This window comes from Oncorhynchus clarkii, chromosome 28, assembly GCF_045791955.1.
Source record: "Oncorhynchus clarkii lewisi isolate Uvic-CL-2024 chromosome 28, UVic_Ocla_1.0, whole genome shotgun sequence".
In the NCBI taxonomy this organism is placed as follows: domain Eukaryota; kingdom Metazoa; phylum Chordata; class Actinopteri; order Salmoniformes; family Salmonidae; genus Oncorhynchus; species Oncorhynchus clarkii.
In genome coordinates, this window is record NC_092174.1 from 11364986 (window position 1) to 11389291 (window position 24306).

Consider the following 24306-nt stretch of genomic DNA (forward strand, 5'->3'; position numbering starts at 1 on the left):
TTACGGCTCAAATCAGGCGTCTACATAGTACATACCATAGACAAACATAACTCTCTCACACACACACACAGAGAGAGAGAAGTCAGCTCAGACAGATCCAGCTCAGAGGCCCAGCTCAGAGGCCCAGCTCAGAGGCCCAGCTCAGAGGCCCAGCTCAGAGGCCCAGCTCAGAGGCCCAGCTCAGAGGCCCAGCTCAGAGGCCCAGCTCAGAGGCCCAGCTCAGAGGCCCAGCTCATGAGCTCCATCAGCAGCAGGTTTGAATTTAGAATGGGAAATTAATGTGTTTATTCAACAAATCCTCATATCGCATCGATTTGTTTCAAACTAAAACATATCGTTCCGGTATTGGAAAGGATGTATATAGAAGGGAAAGACGCACATACCTATGCCATAAACTGGCATTTTAACCAAACTCTCTCTCAAATGGTACAACAAGTCCGTGTTAACAAATACAATTCCCAATTAGGAACTGAACTAATTGTAACCATATAGCCAAGCGTGCTTGCAGCCTTGCCTAGATAAAAACCTAGCTGTGTAGAAAGAACAAAAGCCGTGTATGATGCCACAGGTGGCTAATGTGCTGCATAGATTGTCGCCAACGCAAACCACAAATTGGTTATACACAAAACACAGGTGTGATCTTTCACAGTCAACACCTTTGGGTGATGTACCAACAGACAAAAACTGGGTGTCCACTTTCAGTCACACCTGCGTGACAGTGCCGAGGGTGGCAGACAGAAGTGATCAGGGCTGGGAGAAACGATAACATGTCAAGATGTCCTCTTCTCCAATGCTAACTAAGCCTTAATCATACATAAGACAACGGGGGCTAATGCTCTCACTTCCTACTGCACACCGTCAAGCCGTTTCCGGTTGTCACGGTTCATTAAATTTGTCTGTAGTGGAGGACCACTTACAGGCCTCGAGAGGCTCTGATATTAAACGGATAGAGACTGTCAAACTGAAACACTCACTCAAATCCAGCCAAGGCATCTTTATGAGAGATGAATAAAGACCCCTTAGTCAGTGATGTGCAATTGGACTTGGGAGAGGGGGCTTAGTCTCCTGACACTATAACCAAGTGTAGTATATGGGCAATGTGGGCATCATTGCTCTAATCCTTGAAAGTAATGAAATCAGAGAGAGAAACCGGGGACCCTAAATATTGACGTGTAAAGCGATGCACACAGGGGTCTTGTCACGACAACTTCAGAAGTGTCCTCTCGAGTAGCCATAGTGGGAATGAAAACATTCATATGAACTTGTTTGAAGTTCAAGGGGTCAGGTAGGTCATAAAAGCCAAAATAGCCTTCAAAAATAGGTTCAAACATGAGGACTCAGCCCTATAGCCTACCTGCTCGGTTGACCATTTCAGGGTTTGTGACACCCCAGTTTAATGTTAGGCTTACATTGTAAAACACCAAAATAAAATGTAGCCTATTCACTGTAAGGATACATATTTACATAACAGTAGTTAAAAAGGGTATGCACCTTGAACGGTGACTCAAAGACTCCCAGAGTAGAATACTTCAAAAGTGTAGAACAGGGATTATCCTGTTTGATTCTCTCTGGTGAAATAACAGATCACAAGGTCAGAGTTTGGGAGAGCACACAAAAGGGACTTGTCAACATGCTACCTGTCCTCTTGGACAAACAAAACATTGGGACCTCAACATCTGGCAGCAACATGCAAAAAGCTCCAACTCCCAAATAGTATTTTTCTGGAATAAATATTTGCCATATTGGTGTTGTGAGAAATGTAATTGGAAACAGTGACTTCGGAACCCTCATAAATCCTTTCTGAATATATTTCAAATAACTAATCAATCTTTTTGGAATAACTCGAATGACAAAAAAATACAACTTCAGAGGAGTGAAATGAAAGACTCAAATAAGATTCTTTGAAGGAGCACACCTATCTAAAATTCCAATGTTTAATTGGAGGAGTATACAAAGAGTAAGACAAGTTATTGGAGCCGCGGCGATAACTTGAGGAAGTCCGATACTTAGGATGGCATCCAAAAGCTAGGCGTCCCCTTTCGGACGCCTGCCTCACTGTGCTGTTACTGTACCCTCCGGTGGACAAGACCCCAAAACTTGGAAGTGTCAAACTGATATTCTTGTAGTCCCTCAAGCTTCCTTCAACACAAAGTCTCCGGCTACATGTTTCTCAGAGGCAACCATAGTCTAAAGCACAAAATATATATATATATTTTTTTACTTTCCACCGAGAAGCACAAATACAGTGTTCCCTGCTGATATGAAACACACCTCCGCCTGCCAGTTCAAATATTTCCAGGGCATGTTTATTGGATATCTTTTAGCCCCCTCTACTGGTTACAAAGAACAGTTTCAGGGACCCGCACTAGTGAAACATCACCCCACCATCCACACCCTGTCAGGTTTAGATTTTCCAACTTTACGTAACCCTCTTCATCACCCTGATTCATAACCAACCAATATCCAGAAATGCCAGGTGGGTTCGGGCGCTGACCACAGCGGATGGTCGAGGGACCGGAACATGATTACAAATAATTTGGCAAATTGACCTCAAGAAACCGAAACCGATATAATATTTGCATAAAACAATCATATCAAACCTTGCTTAAACAGATTTACAAAAATAAAATCACTTGGCGATGATTTCCTGGTGTTCTCACAGTCTTATGTCTAACAATAAAATTGTAAAAATCTAAAATGTTTTTTTTTTGCTCAGAAAACCCTGCTGTAGAAGTACAGTCCAAGTGGAAATGTAGTCCTCGTCAACTACAGGAAATGAATGCGAGAAATGGGCTACCTAGAAAATAGAAATACATGTACAGTATATAGCAAACAGCTAGACCTGTCTTGCAGGGTCTGTTGCAATCCTCTCTAGTAGCAGGAAGTCAGACAGGGAGTCTGAGCGGCTGGCAAGCATACAGGTTGACAGACAGAGAGACAGAAGCTTGACCGACAAGGAGACAGAGACACAAAGACTGATAAATCAGCAGACTGAAAAGCAAGTCAATTGAAAAAGAGGCAGACCAGCAGTCTAGTAAATAGACAGGCGAATGGATGGATGATTGGAGAGAGGCGTAGGCTGTCAAGAGTAACTCACGTGGCTTCTGGCCCCATACATGCAGGTGTAGCTTCCCAGAGGAGTAGTAGATGAAGCCCAGGACCAGCATGGGGCACAGGACGAACAGCAGCTTGTGTGAGGGCTTCATGGTGGTTCTCAGCCATTCACATGGCACATCACCTACAGGACAGATGCAGAGGAGGAAAAGGGAGTTGAGGATGAAGGAGTCACACACACAGTGTTGTGTGCAAATAGGATGAATGGCTGTGAGAAATCACTTAGGCCAGGGTTCCCCCAAGTTCTGAGCAAAACATGTTTTATATATATTTAGCATTTTCATTGTTGGACATAAAAGACACCAGGATATCAGCTCCAATTGATTTTACATTTTGGAAATCTGTACAAGTATTCCCATACATAATAAAGAGACACGTGATCATATACAAATGGGTAAGCAAGGTTTGAAATTATTTCATTTGAGTAAAACATTATCTGTCCAGGCTTCTTGCAGTCAATTTGCAATACAAATTGTTCCTGCTCCCCACCATCCACTCATGAAAAATAAATGATGATCCCTGGCTTGGGCTAATGTCAAACCTTACCCAATCTCCTCTTGGGCTCTGCCCAAAGAATGTAAGAGAGGCATTGTAATCTAGAGCAATGCTTTTTAAAATATTTGTTATAAGGCAATTTTTTCTCTAGATTTCAGAAAATGGCAGTTACAGGTGTTCAAACACGCAAAAATCTCTGCCCCCCTTAGGGACCTCCCCTCGTCCGTACTTAGCAGCGCCACAAGGTTTAAAAAAATAAACAAAAATCCCCGGGAGAACCCTTTACGCTCTTTAGAGACAACCGATCTATCACCAATAAGTGCTATTAGTTTCACTTTTCCATTATGCTAAGATCAGTGCTCATGGGGAGGGGGAAGATAAAGAAGTCTGTTTTAACAGGTAAAGCACACCCTGCTTGTCAGCTACTTAAGAAACTGCAATGGTTGAAAGTGGTGAACACTTTTGTAGTTAAAGAAAGATTTTATGCTGAGCCAACACCCAAACTAGGCTAATCATACAGTATAGTCTTGTGAGAGAGATGTTTTTTAATTTCCCAAAACATTAAAAAGGTCTCATTCTCTCTATAACTGAGGTAATATTATCCAACTGGCTTCCTCTAACATCGGTTCCTTTGTTTCCACTGAGACAAAGGAAAAGACACTATGTCCTGAGATCTGAGCGTAGCACCGAAAAACAAAGAAATAGTGACTAGATCTAAATAATGAAACCATTCCTTTAATATATTCTCCAATATACTGTACCATGTCCAAATTACCCCAGCCCTGAATGTTAAGAAAATATAATCCAACTTTGCAAATGTTGTCTCACCTGCAAATTCCAATAATCTTCTTTATCACTCACAGAACCAGTCGAGACACATTACACAGCTTGGATTGTGGGAGTGATATGTAAAACTGAGCCACAATTCATATTCCATTTCGCTTTCCTTTCCTTTTCTCTCTCTCGCAGAACAGCTAAGGGCTTGCGCAAACAATAGTCTTCAAAATCACTGCGGAGCAAAGCAACTGCACTGAGCTGAATTAGTATTGAAATATGATTACATTACTTCTCTTTACAGGGACCACTAGAAAAGCAATGGAGCAGCTGAAAAAGTAACAGATGATGAGGGGTTAAAAGCATAGGCATACTATAGGACTTGAAGATTCTACGCCTGTGACAGGACTAATCATAGAAAGATTACATTCAATAAATCTGTGTAACGCGACTGACACACACGCTTTTGTGTTGTTTCTCAAAGACAAGCAGTCAAGTCAAAGCAATACACTGCCCTAGGGCAGTGGTTCCCAACCTTTTATAGTCCCGTACCCCTTCAAAATTCAAACTCCAGCTGTGTACCCCCTCTAGCACCCGGGTCAGCGCACTCTCAAATTGTTTTTTTTGCCATCATTGTAAGCCTGCCACACACACACTATACGATACATTTATTAAACATAAGAAGGCTCGTGGGAAGTGACAAAGAGCTCTTATAGGATCAGGGCACAAATAACAATGATCAATAATTTTGCTCTTTAGTAAACCAGCTTACATATGAAACCTTATTTGTTCATCGAAAATTTAGAATAACTCACCACAGGTTAACCTCTTTGATCTCTAGGGGCGCTATTTCATTTTTGGATAAAAAACTTTCCCGTTTTAAGCGCGATATTTTGTCACGAAAAGATGCTCGACTATGCATATTCTTGACAGTTTTTGAAAGAAAACACTGAAGTTTCAGAATCTGCAAAGATATTGTCTGTAAGTGCCCCAGAACTCATTCTACAGGCGAAACCAAGATGATGCGTCAACCAGGAAATGAGCAGAATTTCTGAAGCTCTGTTTTCCATTGTCTCCTTATATAGCTGTGATTGCGCAAGGAATGAGCCTACACTTTCTGTCGTTCCCCCAAGGTGTTAGCAGCATTGTGACGTATTTGTAGGCATATCATTGGAAGATTGACCATAAGAGACTACATTTTCCAAGTGTCCGCCTGGTGTCCTGCGTGGAATTCGGTGCGCAATTGCCAGCTGCTTGTACTTTTCCATTTGATTGAGGGGAGAAACCATGCTTCCAAGAACGATATATCAATGAAGAGATATGTGAAAAACACCTTGAGGATTGATTCTAAACAACGTTTGCCATGTTTTCAGTCGATATTATGGAGTTAATTTGGAAAAAAGTTCGCGTTTTGAGGACTGAATTTTCGGTTTTTTTTGGTAGCCAAATGTGATGTATAAAACGGAGCTATTTCTAATACAAAAAGAATCTTTTTGGAAAAACTGAGCATCTGCTATCTAACTGAGAGTATCCTCATTGAAAACATCAGAAGTTCTTCAAAGGTAAATGATTTTATTTGAAGGCTTTTATGTTTTTGTTGAAATGTTGCGTGCTGGATGCTAACGCTAATGCTAACGCTAAATGCTACGCTAGCTAGCTACTTTTACACAAATTATTGTTTTCCTATGGTTGAGAAGCATATTTTGAAAATCTGAGATGACAGTGTTGTTTACAAAAGGCTAAGCTTGAGAGATGGCATATTTATTTCATTTCATTTGCGATTTTCATGAATAGTTAACGTTGCGTTATGGTAATGAGCTTGAGTCTGTATTCCTGATACCGGATCCGGGATGAGGAGATCAGAGAGGTTAATGAGAAAGGGGGTGCTTGAAAGGATGCACATAACTCTGCAATGTTGGGTTGTATTAGAGAGTCTCAGTCTTAAATCATTTTCCACACAGTCTGTTCCTGTATTTAGTTCATGCTAGTGAGGGCCGAGAATCCACTCTCACATAGGTGCGTGGTTGCTGCCTTGGCAACCACGCATCTGAGCGCAGCCCAAACCAGAAATCTGGCAGTGGCTTCTGATTTAAATTCCATTTCCACAGAACTGCTTGTTGCAATTTGTGTCATCTTTTTCAGGAAAGTACCTGAGTAATTGTGCACCCAACTCACTCAGGTGCTTTGCTATATCACATTTGACATTGTCCTTAAGCTTGAGTTAATTTGCACACAAAAAAAATCATACACTGTTGGAAAGACCTGTGTGTTGTTAATTAAAACTCTAGGGGCAGTATTTCATTTTTGGATGAAAAACGTTCCCGTTTTAAACAAGATATTTTGTCATGAAAAGATGCTTGACTATGCATATAATTGACAGCTTTGGAAAGAAAACACTCTGACGTTTCCAAATCTGCAAAGACATTATCTGAGTGCCACAGAACTGATGCTACAGGCGAAACCAAGATGAAATTTCAAACAGGAAGTGCCCCAGATTTTGGAGGCGCTGTGTTCCAATGTCTCCTTATATGGCTGTGAATGCGCAATGAATGAGCCTACACTTTCTGTCGTTTCCCCAAGGTGTTTGCAGCATTGTGACATTGACCATAAGAGACTACATTTACCAGGTGTCCGCTTGGTGTCCTCTGTCGAAATTGGTGCGCAATCTCCAGCTGCAGGCATTTTTCCACGTCGTTCAGAGGAGAAACCAAACTTCCACGAGGGATACATCATCGAATAGATATGTGAAAAACACCTTGATTGATTCTAAACAACGTTTGCCATGTTTCTGTCGATATTATGGAGTTAATTTGGAAAAAAGTTTAATGCTATGCTAGCTATCAATACTCTTACACAAATGCTTGTTTTGCTATGGTTGAAAAGCATATTTTGAAAATCTGAGATGACAGTGTTGTTAACAAAAGGCTAAGCTTGAGAGCCAATATATTTATTTCATTTGCGATTTTCATGAATAGTTAACGTTGCGTTATGGTAATGCGCTTGAGGCTATAATTACGCTCCCGGATACGAGATTGCTCGTCGCAACAGGTTTAATGCAGACAGAGAAGAGCAACTTCTTAATCATAGCCTCAATTTTGTCCCGCACATTGAATATAGTTGCGGAGAGTCCCTGTAATCCTAGATTCAGATCATTCAGGCGAGAAAAAACATCACCCAGATAGGCCAAGCGTGTGAGAAACTAATCATCATGCAAGTGGTCAGACAAGTGAAAATGATGGTCAGTAAAGACAACTTTAAGCTCGTCTCTCAATTTAGAAAAAAACATGTCAATACTTGTTGTAAAAGCGTTACATGGTTGCTGCCCATATCATTGCATGAGTTCAGGGGCCTTTCTTTAACAAAGTTGCCCATTAGTTATATTTCAGATGGTGTCAACATAAATTGTCATGCACTTTGAAGTAGAATGTCCATTTAAAGTCACCAGAAGTGACCTCGCAGTCGTTCTACATAAAATTCTTGCCAACATCCTAGGGGAAACACTGATGTGCAGCTCTTAGAGGGGTTGGCTGACAACTAGTGGTGTAACGGAGTGGTTGATCTGTACATATCACACCCCGCGGTTCAGCACGCATGTGAACTGCGGATCAATGGCAAAGTTTAACCATCATAATGTGAAATAGTTTTACTGCCCCTGTTACTTTTTAAAGTAATAATTCCCTAAATCTCAATGCAGAGTTGCAGTGAAAAGATAAAGACAAGACAGATGCGTGCTGTGTTTTACTTTTAAAGCAGTTGTGTGTACTGTTCACTTGAGCGGGGCATGTTCAATCAATCCTTGATGCTCGCATTGCAAAAAGCAAAGAAGACAAAAAAGAGCAGTGACAGCCATGGCTAGCGGAGGAGCTGAAGAACTGGAAAAGTCTCCCGCTTCATTTAAGTCTCATGTATGGGAGCATTTTGGCTTTCCTGTCAGATATGGAATGAGGGTGGTGGACAACACCATTACGGTGTGTAGGCATTGTGCCAAAGAAAGCTGTGTGGATCATGAAAATACATTGAGCATGGCCACACAATTAAAGCGTCATCACCCTGGTGTGTCAGTGACGGGAGCCAACTCAGCCAAGAAACAACAACTTCTCACCGCGGCATTTAAGCAGCCCTTTGCTGCAGAATCAGACCAGGCCTAAGCCATCGCCAAATCTATTGGGATGTTTATCTCTGCAGACATGAGGCTGTTGTGGAAAACAAAGGGTTTAGAAATATGGTGAAAGTGATTGAGCCACGCTTCGAAATCCTCTGGCGCACCCACTTCAGTATAAAGATCGTGCCAGATCGTTATGAACAGGAAAATATTAAAATTGACAACAAATTATCCAAGGCATCCTCTGTTTCCCTCACCACAGACGGCTGGACCTCCAGGGCAACGGAAAGCTACGTGACTGTGACAGATCACGACACCACATAGGAGTGGGAGATGCGAAGTCTGGTGCTACAGACTCTCTATGAGAGTCACACAGGCACAAATCTGGCACAGGTACTGCTAGCAGTAGCAGAGTGGAAGCTAGAGAGTAGAGGTCGACCAATTATGATTTTTCAACGCCAATACCGATTATTGGAGGACATAAAAAGCCGATACCGATGAATCGGCTGATTTAAAAAAAATATATATTTGTAATAATGACAATTACAACAATACTGATTTTACACTTATTTTAACCTGTTGCGACGACCAAACCCGGATCCGGGATTCTATTTATAGACCTAAGCTCATTACCATAACGCAACGTTAACTATTCATGAAAATCGCAAATGAAATGAAATAAATATGCTATCTCTCAAGCTTAGCCTTTTGTTAACAACACTGTCATCTCAGATTTTCAAAATATGCTTTTCAACCATAGGAAAACAATCATTTGTGTAACAGTAGCTAGCTAGCGTAGCATTTAGCATTAGCATTAGCATTTAGCAGGCAACTATCACAAAAACAAGTAAAGCCTTCAAATAAAATAACTTACCTTTGAAGAACTTCTGATGTTTTCAATGAGGAGACTCTCAGTTAGATAGCAGATGCTCAGTTTTTCCAAAAAGATTCTTTGTGTATTAGAAATAGCTCCGTTTTGTACATCACATTTGGCTACCAAAAAATAAAATAAAATTTTAAAACGAAAATTCAGCCCTCAAAACGCGAACTTTTTTCCAAATTAACTCCATAATATCGACTGAAACATGGCAAACGTGGTTTAGAATCCATCCTCAAGGTGTTTTTCCACATATCTCTTCGATGATATATCCTTCGTGGAAGCCTGGTTTCTCCTTGCTCTCAAATGGAAAAATAATTGGACCTGGCTTTGCGCTCCAATTTCGACGCAGGGACACCAGGCGGACACTTGGAAAATGTAGTCTCTTATGGTCAATCTTCCAATGATATGCCTACAAATACGTCACAATGCTGCAAACACCTTGGGGAAACGACAGAAAGTGTAGGCTCATTCCTTGCGCAATCACAGCCATATAAGGAGACAATGGAAAACAGAGCTTCAGAGATTCTGCTCATTTCCTGGTTGACGTTTCATCTTGGTTTCGCCTGTAGAATGAGTTCTGGGGCACTTACAGACAATATCTTTGCAGATTCTGAAACTTCAGAGTGTTTTCTTTCCAAAACGGTCAATAATATGCATAGTCGAGCATCTTTTCGTGACAAAATATTGTGCTTAAAACGGGAACGTTTTTTATCCAAAAATGAAATAGCGCCCCTAGAGATCCAAGAGGTTAACTTAATATAACACATCAAAAAAATAAATGTAGCCTTAAATAAATAATGAAACATAAAAAATAAAAAAAAATTAAAGTGTTGGAGAAGAAAGTGAAAGTGCAATATGTGCCATGTAAGAAAGCATGCAGAGTCAGGGTATATGCAACAGTTTGGGCCGCCTGGCTCTTTGCGAACTAATTTGCCAGAATTTTACGTAATAATGACATAACATTGAAGGTTGTGCAATGTAACAGGAATATTTAGACTGATGGATGCCACCCGTTAGATAAAATACGGAACGGAATAAACGTTTTGTTTGAGGTGATAGTTTCCGGATTTGACCTAAGGCTCGTATTTCTGTGTGTTTATTATAGTTAAGTCTATGATTTGATATTTGATAGAGCAGTCTGACTGAGGGGTGGTAGGCAGCAGCAGGCTCGTAATAGTCAAAGGTATATGGTTTAGAGAGAAATAGTTGACGCGTTATAATTCCTGTAATAACTTGCGGCTGAACTTGAAAGGGGTTCCTTCGTTATTTTACCATTAATGTCTTCCATAGAGAATGTCTTGATCTACTTCAGATAAGGTCTGTGTTTCGTGCTTAAACCGCCTCGACATTTTGATACCCGTGTAAATCTCACTAGGATAAGGTAACGGTTTGTCAAAATATTTTCATAAATCCACTCTACAAAAAAAAAAAAGATCTTCGCTTATATTTAGTCAATATTGATCAGTTACCTTGTCCTATGGATATCTACACAGTTATACAATTGGCAAGGTGGTGTAGGCCTACACGAAACACAGACCTTATTTTAAGTGAATCTAAAAATATCCTACGGAATAAATGAATGAAGATTTTGCTAGAAGGTGTCATGGGCATTATGACTCGCACTTTGGCAGTCAATTCTTACCATGTCCATTATTAAAATAGGATTTCCTGCATATAGAAATTACAGTTTTTGTTTTCAACATTCATCACAGGTAACTTACTCTCAACTGTTTGAATAAAAATAGAGTTTGTCTCCTAAGCAGACTCTTCAGTATCATTGTCACTTCAGAGCTGTGTGTGTGTTTTACAGATGGCAGAGAAAAGCAGAGCACCAGTGTGGGACTTTTACATGGAATTAGCACCAGGGAAAGCAAGGTGTCTTATTTGTGATAAAGATGTAAGCATGGGGTCAGCAACAGCTAAATAAAAAAATACCACCAACCTTTTGGAATCACCTTAAGAACACCCATCCAAAAGCCCATATCTATTAAGTTAAAATAAGTGTTCATTGTTCATTCAGGATTGTTGCAATTGTCATTATTACAAAAATGTGTGTGTGTGTATATATATTACAAAAATGTGTGTGTGTGTGTGTGTATATATATATATATATATATATATATATATATATATATATATTACACATACACACAGTGGGGCAAAAAAGTATTTAGTCAGCCACCAATTGTGCAAGTTCTCCCACTTAAAATGACAAGGCCTGTAATTTTCATCATTGGTACACTTCAACTATGACAGACAAAATGAGAAAAAAATCCAGAAAATCACTGTAGGATTTTTTATGAATTTATTTGCAAATTATGGTGGAAAATAAGTATTTGGTAACCTACAAACAAGCAAGATTTCTGGCTCTCACAGACCTGTAACTTCTTCTTTAAGGAGGCTCCTCTGTCCTCCACTCGTTACCTGTATTAATGGCACCTGTTCAAACTTGTTATCAGTATAAAAGACACCTGTCCACAACCTCAAACAGTCACACTCCAAACTCCACTATGGCCAAAACCAAAGAGATGTCAAAGGACAGCAGAAACAAAATTGTAGACCTGCACCAGGCTGGGAAGACTGAATCTGCAATAGGTAAGCAGCTTGGTTTGAAGAAATCAACTGTGGGAGCAATTATTAGGAAATGGAAGACATACAAGACCACTGATAATCTCCCGTGATCTGGGGCTGCACGCAAGATCTCACCCCGTGGGGTAAAAATGATCACAAGAACGGTGAGCAAAAATCCCAGAACCACACGGGGGGGGACCTAGTGAATGACCTGCAGAGAGCTGGGACCAAAGCAACAAAGCCTACCATCAGTAACACACTACGCCACCAGGGACTCAAATCCTGCAGTGCCAGACGTGTCCCCCTGCTTAAGCCAGTACATGTCCAGGCCGTCTGAAGTTTGCTAGAGACCATTTGGATGATCCAGAAGAAGATTGGGAGAATGTCATATGGTCAGATGAAACCAAAATATAACTTTTTGGTAAAAACTCAACTCGTCGTGTTTGGAGGACAAAGAATGCTGAGTTGCATCCAAAGAACACCATACCTACTGTGAAGCATGGGGGTGGAAACATCTTTGGGGCTGTTTTTCTGCAAAGGGACCAGGACGACTGATCAGTGTAAAGGAAAGAATGAATGGGGCTATGTATTGTGAGATTTTGAGTGAAAACCTCCATCAGCAAGGGCATTGAAGATGAAATGTGGCTGGGTCTTTCAGCATGACAATGATCTCAAACACACCGCCAGGGCAACGAAGGAGTGGCTTCGTAAGAAGCATTTCAAGGTCCTGGAGTGGCCTAGCCAGTCTCCAGATCTCAACCCCATAGAAAATCTTTGGAGGGAATTGAAAGTCTGTGTTGCCCAGCAACAGCCCCAAAACATCACTGCTCTAGAGGAGATCTGCATGGAGGAATGGGCCAAAATACCAGCAACAGTGTGTGAAAACCTTGTGAAGACTTACAGAAAACGTTTGACCTCTGTTATATACCCTTTGTTGACAATGACAAAGTATTGAGATAAACTTTTGTTATTGACCAAATACTTATTTTTCACCACAATTTGCAAATAAATTAATTAAAAATCCTACAATGTAATTTTCTGGATTTCTTTTTCTAATTTTGTCTGTCATAGTTGAAGTGTACCTATGATGAAAATTACAGGCCTCTCTCATCTTTTTAAGTGGGAGAACTTGCACAATTGGTGGCTGACTAAATACTTTTTTGCCCCAGTGTATGTATGTACGTATGTATATACAGACATAAAAAAATAAAAACATTATAAAAAAAAAGCGGCCGATTAATCGGTGTCTGCTTTTTTTGTCCCCCAATAAATCGGTATCAGCGTTGAAAAATCATAATCGGTCGACCTCTAATGTGGACATGGGGTATTTTTTCATTCACTATCGTTCAAAGGAAGAAGGTATCATGCCTCATATTGCACTTTAACAATTGAGTATTGAATATTTAAAAATTATATTTAAACATTCCTTGCTGTAAGTGTTCTTTAAGTAATAAATGGAAAGCAAAGCTATACGTCTCCCTTTTTCTTTTTTTGCAGATCCGAAAAATGTATCTGATCAATGACTTAAAACCGTGATCCGATCCGTGAGTTGTGATCCGTTGCACCACTACTGACAACGTTGTGAAAATGAGACGCACATCAATGGGGCCAGAAGCCATGCTTTGTTATGATACTGAACAGTCAGATAGCAACAATGACAAGAATCTGCCTAGTGGGGAATCGTTTTATCTTGACACCAGGTCTTGCTTTGAGGTGTTTTGACTGATTTCATGTCAAATCAAAGTTTATTGGTCGAGTACAGACATTAGCAGATGTTAACGCAGGTGCAGCGACATGTTTGTGTTTCTAGCTCCAACAGTGCAGTAATACCTAGCAATAAAAAACACAATCCAGAAAATTAAACAAGTAAGGAAATTAAGAAATATCAGAACGAGCAATGTCAGAGACCGGAATATGTATACTAGGGCTGTCCGACAACAAAATAATATTGGTTGACCAAAAGTTGTCTATTCTTTCGACCAATCGATTGGTAGAAAATTTGACATTTTATTTTTTCATAGACAATGTTTTAATAAAATCAACTATATACAATCCATTCAGAAAGTACTCAGACCCCGTCACATTGTTACGTTACAGCCTTATTTTAAAAAATATTTAAAAAAACATTGTCAATCTACACACAATACCCCATAATGACAAAGCAAAACCCGAAATAACAAAAAGGTATGATTTGGAAAGACACATAAAGGTCCCACAGTTAACAGGGCTCTAGAGTGCGAGTATTTCACTCGCATTTGCCCCTAAAAATAGATACAGTGGGGAGAACAAGTATTTGATACACGGCCGATTTTGCAGGTTTTCCTACATACAAAGCATGTAGAGGTCTGTAATTTTTATCATAGGTACACTTCCAACTGTGAGAGACGGAATCTAAAACAAAAATCCCGAAAATCACATTGTATGATTTTTAAGTAATTAATTTGCATTTTATTGCATGACATAAGTATTTGATACATCAGAAAGAGGCAGGGGGGCATATAATCCCAATCCACTGTATGCCACATCATTTATTTGTTACAAACCTCTATGATTTAGTTTTATTTGTTAGCAGAGAATGTTAAACAATACTTCACAGGCTAGAACTGGCAATACTGACCATTCAGAAGAAAGAGCCAAAGGTGTCTTGTGTACAATCTTCTGAATCTGATATGGAAGACTTATCACTTCAGGGGAAAATCCAAACGAGAGCTCTAAGTCTCGGGCAAGAGCTCGGTGTGGATATTTGTCTAGCGTCAATTAGAACTCGCTGGATCCCCTATGTCCACAGAACCCTCAAAGTGTTCCTGCGGCATGGGCGGACAAAGCAGGTCAGTTTTACACAGGAAATGTAATAGCACACGTTGTTTTAAAAAATAAAATAAGTTCAAGACTCAAATGAACTTTCAGAATCAAGTAATTGACAGGTGACAGTTTATTTACTCACTACTTAACAGATAAAGCGGGAAATGGAGAATGCACTTGTATATTCTGCCATTTTCTCACAGACATGTTTGAGTGAGCTATCCTCACTTAGCCTCACACTGCAAAGGAATGACCTGATCCTCCCCCAAGCCATGTCAGAGTTGAGCAAGACAGTGACCAGACTGGAAGCACTAAAGCTTAGGGCAAGGGCAGGACGTATGCTGGAGAAGATCCAGACCATGCTTGCTCAGTAGCAGGGTGATGAGAAGAGATTCCAGGTGTGTTAGGATGAGAGCTTGTTAGGATGTAAGAGAAATTGATGATTAAGACAGATTCTCAGTGTCAGAATTGGGGCGGTAGGGTTGCCTAGTGGTTAGAGCGTTGGACTAGTAACCGAAAGGTTGCAAGTTCAAATCCCTGAGCTGACAAGGTACAAATCTGTCGTTCTGCCCCTGAACAGGCAGTTAACCGACTGTCCCTAGGCTGTCATTGAAAATAAGAATTTGTTCTTAACCTTTTAAGGTAGCGGGGCCAACATTTTCACTTTTGGATAAATAGCATGCCCAATTTCAACTTCCTGCTACTGATGCCAGGAATATAAGAAATGCATATTATTAGTAGACGTGGATAGAAAACACTCTGAAGTTTCTAAAACTGTTTGAATGATGTCTGTGAGTATCCTGTTAAAGAGGCTGCGAATTTTTGCAGCTTTTTGTTAAAAATCGTGCAACATTTCAACGTCCTGCTACTCATGCCAGGAATATAGTATATGCATATGATTAGTATGTGTGGATAGAAAACACTCTGAAGTTTATAAAACTGGTTAAATCATGTCTGTGACTATAACAGAATGCGTTTAGCAGGAAAAATCCCAAGGAAAACGTCACAAAAAAAAACAAAAAAATATCCCTCCGCCAGTCTCTGTATTGTCTATGACAAGGGAAAATAGATAAGGCCCTGTTTACAATGCCTACAGCTTCCACACGATGTCGCCAGTACTGTCAATTGATTTTAAATGAGGATTAGGCACTTCCTGTCGTCGAGCACACCACAGGAAGTTATGAAAGAGAGAATGTGGACCATGATTTCAAAACGTGCTGCTATTGAATACAGATCGCCCCGTGATCAATTTGATCGATTATTAACGTTTACTAATACCTAAAGTTGGATTACAAAAGTAGTTTGAAGTGTTTTGTCAAAGTTTATAGGTAACTTTTTTAATTAAAAAAAATGCCGGTGCGTTTTGGAACGGTGCTTTTTCATGGATCAGACGGGCTTCATAAATAAACATTTTGGGTATACATGGACGGATTTAATTTAAAAAAAAAACAATTGTGATGTTTATGGGACATATAGGAGTGCCAACAAAGAAGCTCGTCAAAGGTAATGAATGTTTTATATTTTATTTCTGCGTTTTGTGTAGCGCAGGCTACGCTAATTATTTTGTTTACGTCCCCTTTGGTTATTTCGGGGGTTGCATGCTATCAGATAATAGCTTCTCATGCTTTCGCCGAAAAGCATTTTAAAAATCTGACATGTTGGCTAGATTCACAACGAGTGTAGCTTTAATTGAGTACCCTGCATGTGTGTTTTAATTAAAGTTTGAGTTGTATCGAGTACTATTAGTTGTCACTCTGAAATTTCCGCTGATGTTGATCCCTGTACAGGGACAGCAGCCGTAACAGGATAACAGAACTCATATGGCATGCAAAAACCTGAGAAGAAAATCCAACCAGGAAGTGGGAAATCTGAGGTTTGTAGTTTTTCAACTCATTGCCTATCGAATATAAAGTGTCTATGGGGTCATATTGCACTTCCTAAGGCCTCCACTAGATGTCAACAGTCTTTAGAACCTTGTTAGAGGCTTCTACTGTGAAGGGGAGGGGGGGGGGGGCTGATTGAGTCAGGGCTCTGGCAGAGTGCCATGAGCTGATCATGCAACCAGCGTTCCATTGCATTTCTGAAGACAAAGGAATTCTCCGGTTGGAACATTATTGAAGATTTATGATAAAAACATCCTAAAGATTGATTCTATACTTCGTTTGACATGTTTCTACGAAGTGTAAAATGACTTTCCGTCTGAATTTTCACCTGGATTTGCCCGCGCCTTGTGAGTTTGGATTTGTACAAAAAGGAGGTATTTGGACATAAATTATGGACTTTATCGAAGAAAACAAACATTTGTGGAACTGGGATTCCTGGGAGTGCATTCTGATGAAGATCAAAGGTAAGTGAATATTTATAATGCTATTTCTGACTTCTGTTGACTCATGGCGGATATCTGTATGGCTTGTTTGGGCTCTGAGCGCTGTACTCAGATTATTGCATGGTGTGCTTTTTCCGTAAAGTTTTTTTGAAATCTGACACAGCGGTTGCATTAACCTGTAGTGACACCCCATCCTGTGAACGGGACCGCTGTCATCATCTGACACTAATTAGCATAACGCAACGGACATAAATCTTCCGAGAAAATATTCCTATTCATGAAAATCACAAGTGAAATATATTGGAACACAGCTTAGCCTTTTGTTAATCACCCTGTCATCTCAGATTTTCAAAATATGCTTTACAGCCAACGCTAGACAAGCATTTGTGTAAGTTTATCATAGCCTAGCATAGCATTAGGCCTTGCTAGCAGCAGGCAACCTTGTCACGGAAATCAGAAAAGCAATCAAATTAAATCGTTTACCTTTGATGAACTTCGGATGTTTTCACTCACGAGACTCCCAGGTAGACAGCCAAAGTTCATTTTTTCCCAAAATATTATTTTTGTAGGCGAAATAGCTCCGTTTGTTCTTCACGTTTGGCTGAGAAATCGCCCGGAAATTGCGGTCAACACAACGCCGAAAAATATTCCAAATTAGCTCCATAATATCGACAGAAACATGGCAAACGTTGTTTAGAATCCATCCTCAAGGTGTTTTTCTAATATTTATTTGATAATATATCCGTCGGGACAATTCGGTTTTTCACTAGGACCGATTGGAGTAATGGCTACCTCTGTATTTTACGCGAGAATCTCTCTCGGAGCCACCATGTGACCACTTACGCAATGTGGCCGCCTACGGCTATTCTTCAACAGAAATGCGTAAAACTACGTCACAATGCTGTAGACACCTTGGGGAATACGTAGAAAGCGTAAGCTCGTTGATGGTACATTCACAGCTGAATAGGGAGTCATTGGAACGCAGCGCTTTCAAAACCTGGGGCACTTCCGGATTGGATTTTTCTCAGGCTTTCGCCTACAACATCAGTTCTGTTATACTCACAGACAATATCTTTACAGTTTTGGAAACATTAGATAGTGTTTTCTATCCAAAGCTGTCAATTATATACATATTCTAGCATCTTTTCCTGACAAAATATCCCGTTTAAAACGGGAACGTTTTTTTTCCAAAAATGAAAATACTGAACACTAAGAGGTTAAGGAAAAGTTTATCTAAAATTCCATGTATAATAGTTGTATCTTTAACTTCTTGGCGCACCCATTCCGTTAACCGGATCATTTGTCAACATCCGCTGAAGAGCACCAAATTCAAATTAAACTACTAAAAATATTTAAATTTTCATGAAATCACAAGTGCAATATAGCAAAACACAGCTTAGCTTGTTGTTAATCCACCTGGGGTGTCAGATTTCAAAAAAGCTTTACAGCAAAAGCTATCCAAGCATTTATGTTAGGACATCTCTCTCAGCAGACAAAACATTACAAACAGCTAGCAGCAAAGTAGATTGGTCACGAAAGTCAGAAAAGCAATACAATGAATCGCTTACCTTTGATGATCTTCGGATGTTTGTACTCACGAGACTCCCAGTTGTGTAAGACAAAAATTCCAAATAGTATCTGTAAAGTTGGTATAAACATGTCAAACGTTTTTTTATAATCAAGCCTCAGGTTGTTTTTACAATAAATAATCGATAATATTTCAACCGGACCGTAGCTTTTTCAATAGAAGAGAGAAAATGTCTGCTCCAACCTGTTGCGCATGCAAAATGCTGCAGGCACCCAGTCATCCACTGACACGTGATCCTTCTCACTCATTTTTCAGAATAAAAGCCTGAAACTATGTCTAAAGACTGTTCACACCATGTGGAAGCCATAGGAAAAGGAATCTGGTTGATATCCCTTTAAATGGAGGGAAGGCATGCAATGGAACATGAAGATTAGTTTCTCTTAGGCACTTCCTAGAGGGCACTATTTTTATGTTTGGGAAAATAACGTTCCCAAAGTAAACAGCCTATTTCTCAGGCCCATATGCTAGAATATGCATATAATTGACAGATTATGATAGAAAACACTAAAGTTTCCAAAAATGTCAAAATATTGTCTGTGAAAATAACAGAACTGATATGGCAGGCGAAAACCTGAGGAAAATCAAACCAGTGGCTTCTATTTTGAAAGCTCCATGTTCCATAGCCTGCCTTCACTCCATTTAAAGGGATATCAACCGGATTCCTTTTCCTATCGCTTCCTCAAGGTGTCAACAGTCTTCAGACAGTTTCAGGCTTTTATTTTGAAAAATGAGCGAGAAAGATAACATCGCGTTGTGGATAGCTGGGTGTTCGCATGAGTTTTCCTTACGCAACAGAGTGGGGCAGCCATTGTCTCTCCCTCTCCTACTGAAAAAGAGACAGTGCCGGTTGATATATTATCGATTATATATTTTAAAAACAACCCGAGGATTGATTATAAAAAACGTTTGACATGTTTGTGGACATTACGGATACTATTTGGAATATCTGTCTGCGTTGTCGTGAACGCTCGAGCCTGTGGATTTCTGAACGTAACACGCCAAACAAACGGAGGTATTTTGGATATAAAAATAATCTTCATGGAACAAAAGGAACATTTATTGTGTAACTGGGAGTCTCGTGAGTGAAAACATCCGAAGATCAAAGGTAAGCGATTCATTTTATTGCTTGTCTGATTTGTGACCAAGCTACTTTGATGCTAGGTATTCATAATGTTTTGTCTAGTGATCGATAAACTTAACCGCTTGGATTGCTTTCGCTGTAAAGCATATTTTCCAATCTGACACGACAGGTGGATTAACAAAAAGCTAAGCTGTGTTTTGCTATATTGCCCTTGTGATTTCATGAATATAAATATATATATATTTTTTTTAATGAGGCGCTCTGCAATTCAGCGGTTGTTGATGAAAATGATCCCACTAACGGGATGGGTTATAATGAAGATATGTGAAGTGAATTGGATTTTTACTAATTATCTTTGAAAGACAGGGTCCTGAAAAGGGGACTTTCCTTTTTGTGCGGTTTATATATTTAATAATAGAATCTGAGAACTAACAATCAAACTACACAAGCAATTCGCTACACCCACAAAAACAGCTGCTAAACACGTGCATGTGACCAATAAAATGATGAAAAATAAAATGTTAAGCGTTGGTCCCATGTTTCAAGAGCTGAAAAAATGCATTTCTCTCAAATTCTGTGCACAATTTTGTTCACATCCCTGTTAGTGAGCATTTATCCTTTACCCAAATAATCCATCCACCCGACAGGTGTGACATATCAAAAAGCTGATTAAAAAGCCACTAAAATGTTGAGTTGTGTCACACTACACAATGTCACAGATGTCGTAAATTGAGGGACTGTGCAATTCACCAGAGCTGTTGCCAGAGAATGTAATGTTCATTTCTGTACCATAAGCCGGCTCCAACGTTGTTTTAGAGAATTGAGCAGTAGGTCCAACCGACCTCACCACAGACCACGTGTAGCCACACCAGCCCAGGACCTTAACATTCAGCTTCTTCACCTGCGTGATTGTCTGAGACCAGCCACCCAGACAGCTGATGAAGCTGTGGGTTTCCACAACCGAATAACTTCCGCACAAACTGTCAGAAACAGCGTCAGGGAAGCTCATCTGCATGCTCGTCATCCTCACCAGGGTCTTGACCTGACTGCAGTTCTGCATCGTAGCCAACTTCAGTGGGCAAATGCTCACCTTCGATGGCCACTGGCACGCTGGAGAAGTGTGGTCTTCACGGATGAATCCCAGTTTCAACTGTACTGGGCAGATGGCAGACAACGTGTGGGCGAGCGGTTTGCTGATATCAACGTTGTGAACAGAGTGCCCCATGGTGGCGGTGAGGTTATGGTACGGGCAGGCATAAGCTACGGCCAATAAACACAATCGCATTTTATCGATGTCAATTTGAATGCACAGAGATACCGTGACGAGATCCTGAGGCCCATTGTCATGCAATTCATCTGCAGCCATGTTTCACCATGATAATACACAGCCCCATGCTGCAAGGATCTGTACACAATTCCTGGAAGATGAAAATGGCCTGCATACTTGTCAGACATGTCACCCATTGAACACATTTTGGATGCTCTGGATCAACGTGTAAGACAGCGTGTTCCAGTTCCTGCCAATATCCAGCAACATTGCACAACCATTGAAGAGTGGGACAACATTCCACAGGTCACAATCAACAGCCTGATTAACTCTATGCGAAGGAGATGTGTCGAGATGCATGAGGCAAATTATGGTCACACCAGATACTGACCGCTTTTCTGATCCACGCCCCTACTTTTTTAAAAATGCAATCTGTATTCCCAGTCATGTGAAAGCCATCGATCAGGCTGTATCACATCCGGCCATGATTGGGCGTCCCATATGGCGGCGCACAATTGGCCCAGCGTCGTCCGGGTTTGGCCATCATTGTAAATCAGAATTTGTTCTTACCTGACTTACCTAGTTACATAAAAGGTTACATTTAAAATATACATTTCATTTTTCTTAATTAAGGTCTAACCCATCTATTTAGAGTGACTGATTTCCTTCTATGATCTAACTCTGTAAAATCTTTGAAATTGAAGCATGTTGCATTTATATTTTTGTTCAGTGTAGTAAAAAGTTAATTATTTGGTCCCATATTCATAGCATTCTGACTACGTCAAGCTTTTGACTACAACCTTGGATGCATTTGCTGTTTGTTTTGGTTGCGTTTCAGATTATTTTGTGCCCAATAGAAATGAATGATAAATATTGTAGTGTCATTTTGGAGAAACTTTTATTTTAAATAAGAATAGAACATTTCTACGGGAGGGACCTACCTGAATGTGTCCCATCATAGAAACTCTCGTTTTAGTTGCGAAACTATTTGGCTAATGATTACATCCCAGGTTTGTTCTAGCTGGTTAACGTTCTAGCACGTAACGTCACGTAGGAAAATAACGGTCCATTAATCCCAATTTCTATATGCAGAAATGCAGCCGTTTCTCAATATAAACTACATATGAAGCTTGTTGGACATAACATTACCTTTCCCTAGTAGCAGTCGGGTTGGCACCCACAGAAAAAAAAAATTGTACGGATAGCTAACTTCTTCAGCTAACTCTTGGCTTGTTAGCTAACGTTGGCTACACAGTCAAATCAAATAAACTGTGGTTAAATTGCCTTGGGTTTGTGAGGTTCCTAAATTAGTTATTGAATATAGCTATTGCAATCACCACTGCAAACTGTATATACGCTAGTCATTTACAAAAAAAATATTACCTTAGGTAGGTGCGTTAGCTAGCTAAACACTTAGCTAGCTAACCAAAGAGACATCAAACGAGAATGATTTGAAGCCAGGCAAGATAGCGGTTGACTCAAATAACACGCTAGCTAACTAGCTAACATTCACCGATGTCCACCGTCGTGTAAAAACAGGACCTTCTCCCTAATACATCGAGCTGGCTACAAGAAAACAGAATCGTTTTTGGTCGTTACCTTAACCTCTCCTTTTTCAGATTTGCCCGTTGTTGAGAAAAGGCTAGACTAGTTTAAACAACGAAGAGGTCGCCACCGTATCCCCCCTCCTTCACCGACCATCACCATGTTAATCCCAGGAACTCAATTGAGCAGAATTGAAGACGTTCAGACTTCAGAAAATCTCCCTAAAAAAAAATCACGCGCTCGCTCGCGCCCCGTTCTTTTTTCTCCAAACCATCTTGCTCAACAGCATGTTCCTCACATCCCAATGTGCACACATGTCATTTCAACGTGGACTACCAGTTGCATATCACGGAATTGGGGAGAATGGGTTAAAAAAAAAACATATATTAAAAAATACCCCCCGAAAATGGATAACTCAGTGGATAATATTTCGTTGAGACGTTGATCAATGACATTACAACCTATATTCACCCACTCAAAAAGACAGCCAAAGTTAGAATTTCCAATGTGTTTATTATTATGCTTTCAACCATCGAAGGGCACCACCAAATTCCAATTTTAAAAAAACAATGTCGGATTTTTGGTTTAGTTGTCACACAAATGTCTGTCACTGTGGCTTTCAACCATTTAAAGGAGTAGTTCCCTATTTTACAACTTGATATTAGATGGTTCCTCAACCCTGAAAGTAGTCTATAGACCAAGATAAACTGTAATCCATGGTTCAATTTTCTTTAACAGCCACTACAAACTTCAGCTAACTTTCAATGGAAGTGGTGGGGGCATGAGAACATGTTTAAAACAATTATGCTCAAATCACCTGAAATCAATTCAAATCAACTTCATATTTGGTTTGATGTTACTTAAAGGTGATTGTGTAATTTAAAAGAAAATAACATGCTCAAGTGCCTCCATCACTTCCATTGAAGATTACATTTGATTTAGTCCTATTCTTTAACTAACTAGATTTTTGGTAACATGGAGACGTGAATCCAACATATCACTAACTAATTAACTCAATGGCACAGATGTAACTATCCAAGGAGAAGATACATTTCCATAAAATGTGGATATTTGGTTCATATCATTACATTTTAAATCCACCAGAGCTTGAAACATTAGGCCGATTGTATTGTCTATTTATAGTTGAATTCTGGGGTTAATTGAAACAATACTTGTTGATACACATTTTGAATGGCTTTTACATATTGGATGTTTTACAAGAAAATTTACTTTTATTCATGGTTGTTTGTATTGTTTTAAAATGAGCAATATGTACTTTTTAACAAATGTAAATGTAATATTCAAATGCTGTTTTTATGCTTTTATGCCATTTTTATGGGTATAAATGTTGTACAAATATAAATTAGCTGTTTTTAAAGGAAATGTAACAATAAAACTTTTTCAAAATAAATAAATAGGCCTGGATAGCATCATTGATGATAGCATCTAAACTTTTATTTAACTAGGCAAGTTAGCTAAGAACAAATTCTTATTTACAATGAAAGTCTAGGACCAGTGGGGTAATTGCCTTGTTCAGGGGCAGAATGACAGATTTTTACTTTGTCAGATCAGGGAATTGATCTAGCAACCTTGTGGTTACTGGCCCAGAACTCTAAGCGCTAGGCTACCTGCTGCCCAACAAAAACAATAACAAAAAATATCTATATACAGTACCAGTCAAAAGATTGGACACACATACTCATTCCACAGCTTTTCTTTATTTTTACTATTTTCTACATTGTGGAATAATAGTGAAGACAT

At 39.7% G+C, this 24306-nt stretch overlaps 1 protein-coding gene across 5 annotated transcripts in view; it reads right to left on the minus strand.

Annotated features, from left to right (window-relative positions):
- The window catches only part of LOC139387307 (CMP-N-acetylneuraminate-beta-1,4-galactoside alpha-2,3-sialyltransferase-like), an 83008-nt gene extending 60127 nt beyond the window's left edge, over window positions 1–22881 (minus strand). The window contains exons 1-2 of one of the 5 annotated variants that reach the window (XM_071133428.1): window positions 22600–22881; window positions 3098–3238 (exon numbers count right to left, since the gene is read on the minus strand). In XM_071133428.1, the coding sequence (XP_070989529.1) occupies window positions 3098–3206 (109 nt within the window). In that variant the 5' untranslated portion in view covers window positions 3207–3238; window positions 22600–22881. Of the gene's footprint in view, window positions 1–3097; window positions 3239–14553; window positions 14598–22383 lie in introns of those variants that run through there. The other 4 variants (XM_071133425.1, XM_071133429.1, XM_071133430.1 and 1 more) reach the window with 4 other exon arrangements.
- Between the last annotated feature and the right edge of the window lie 1425 nt (window positions 22882–24306).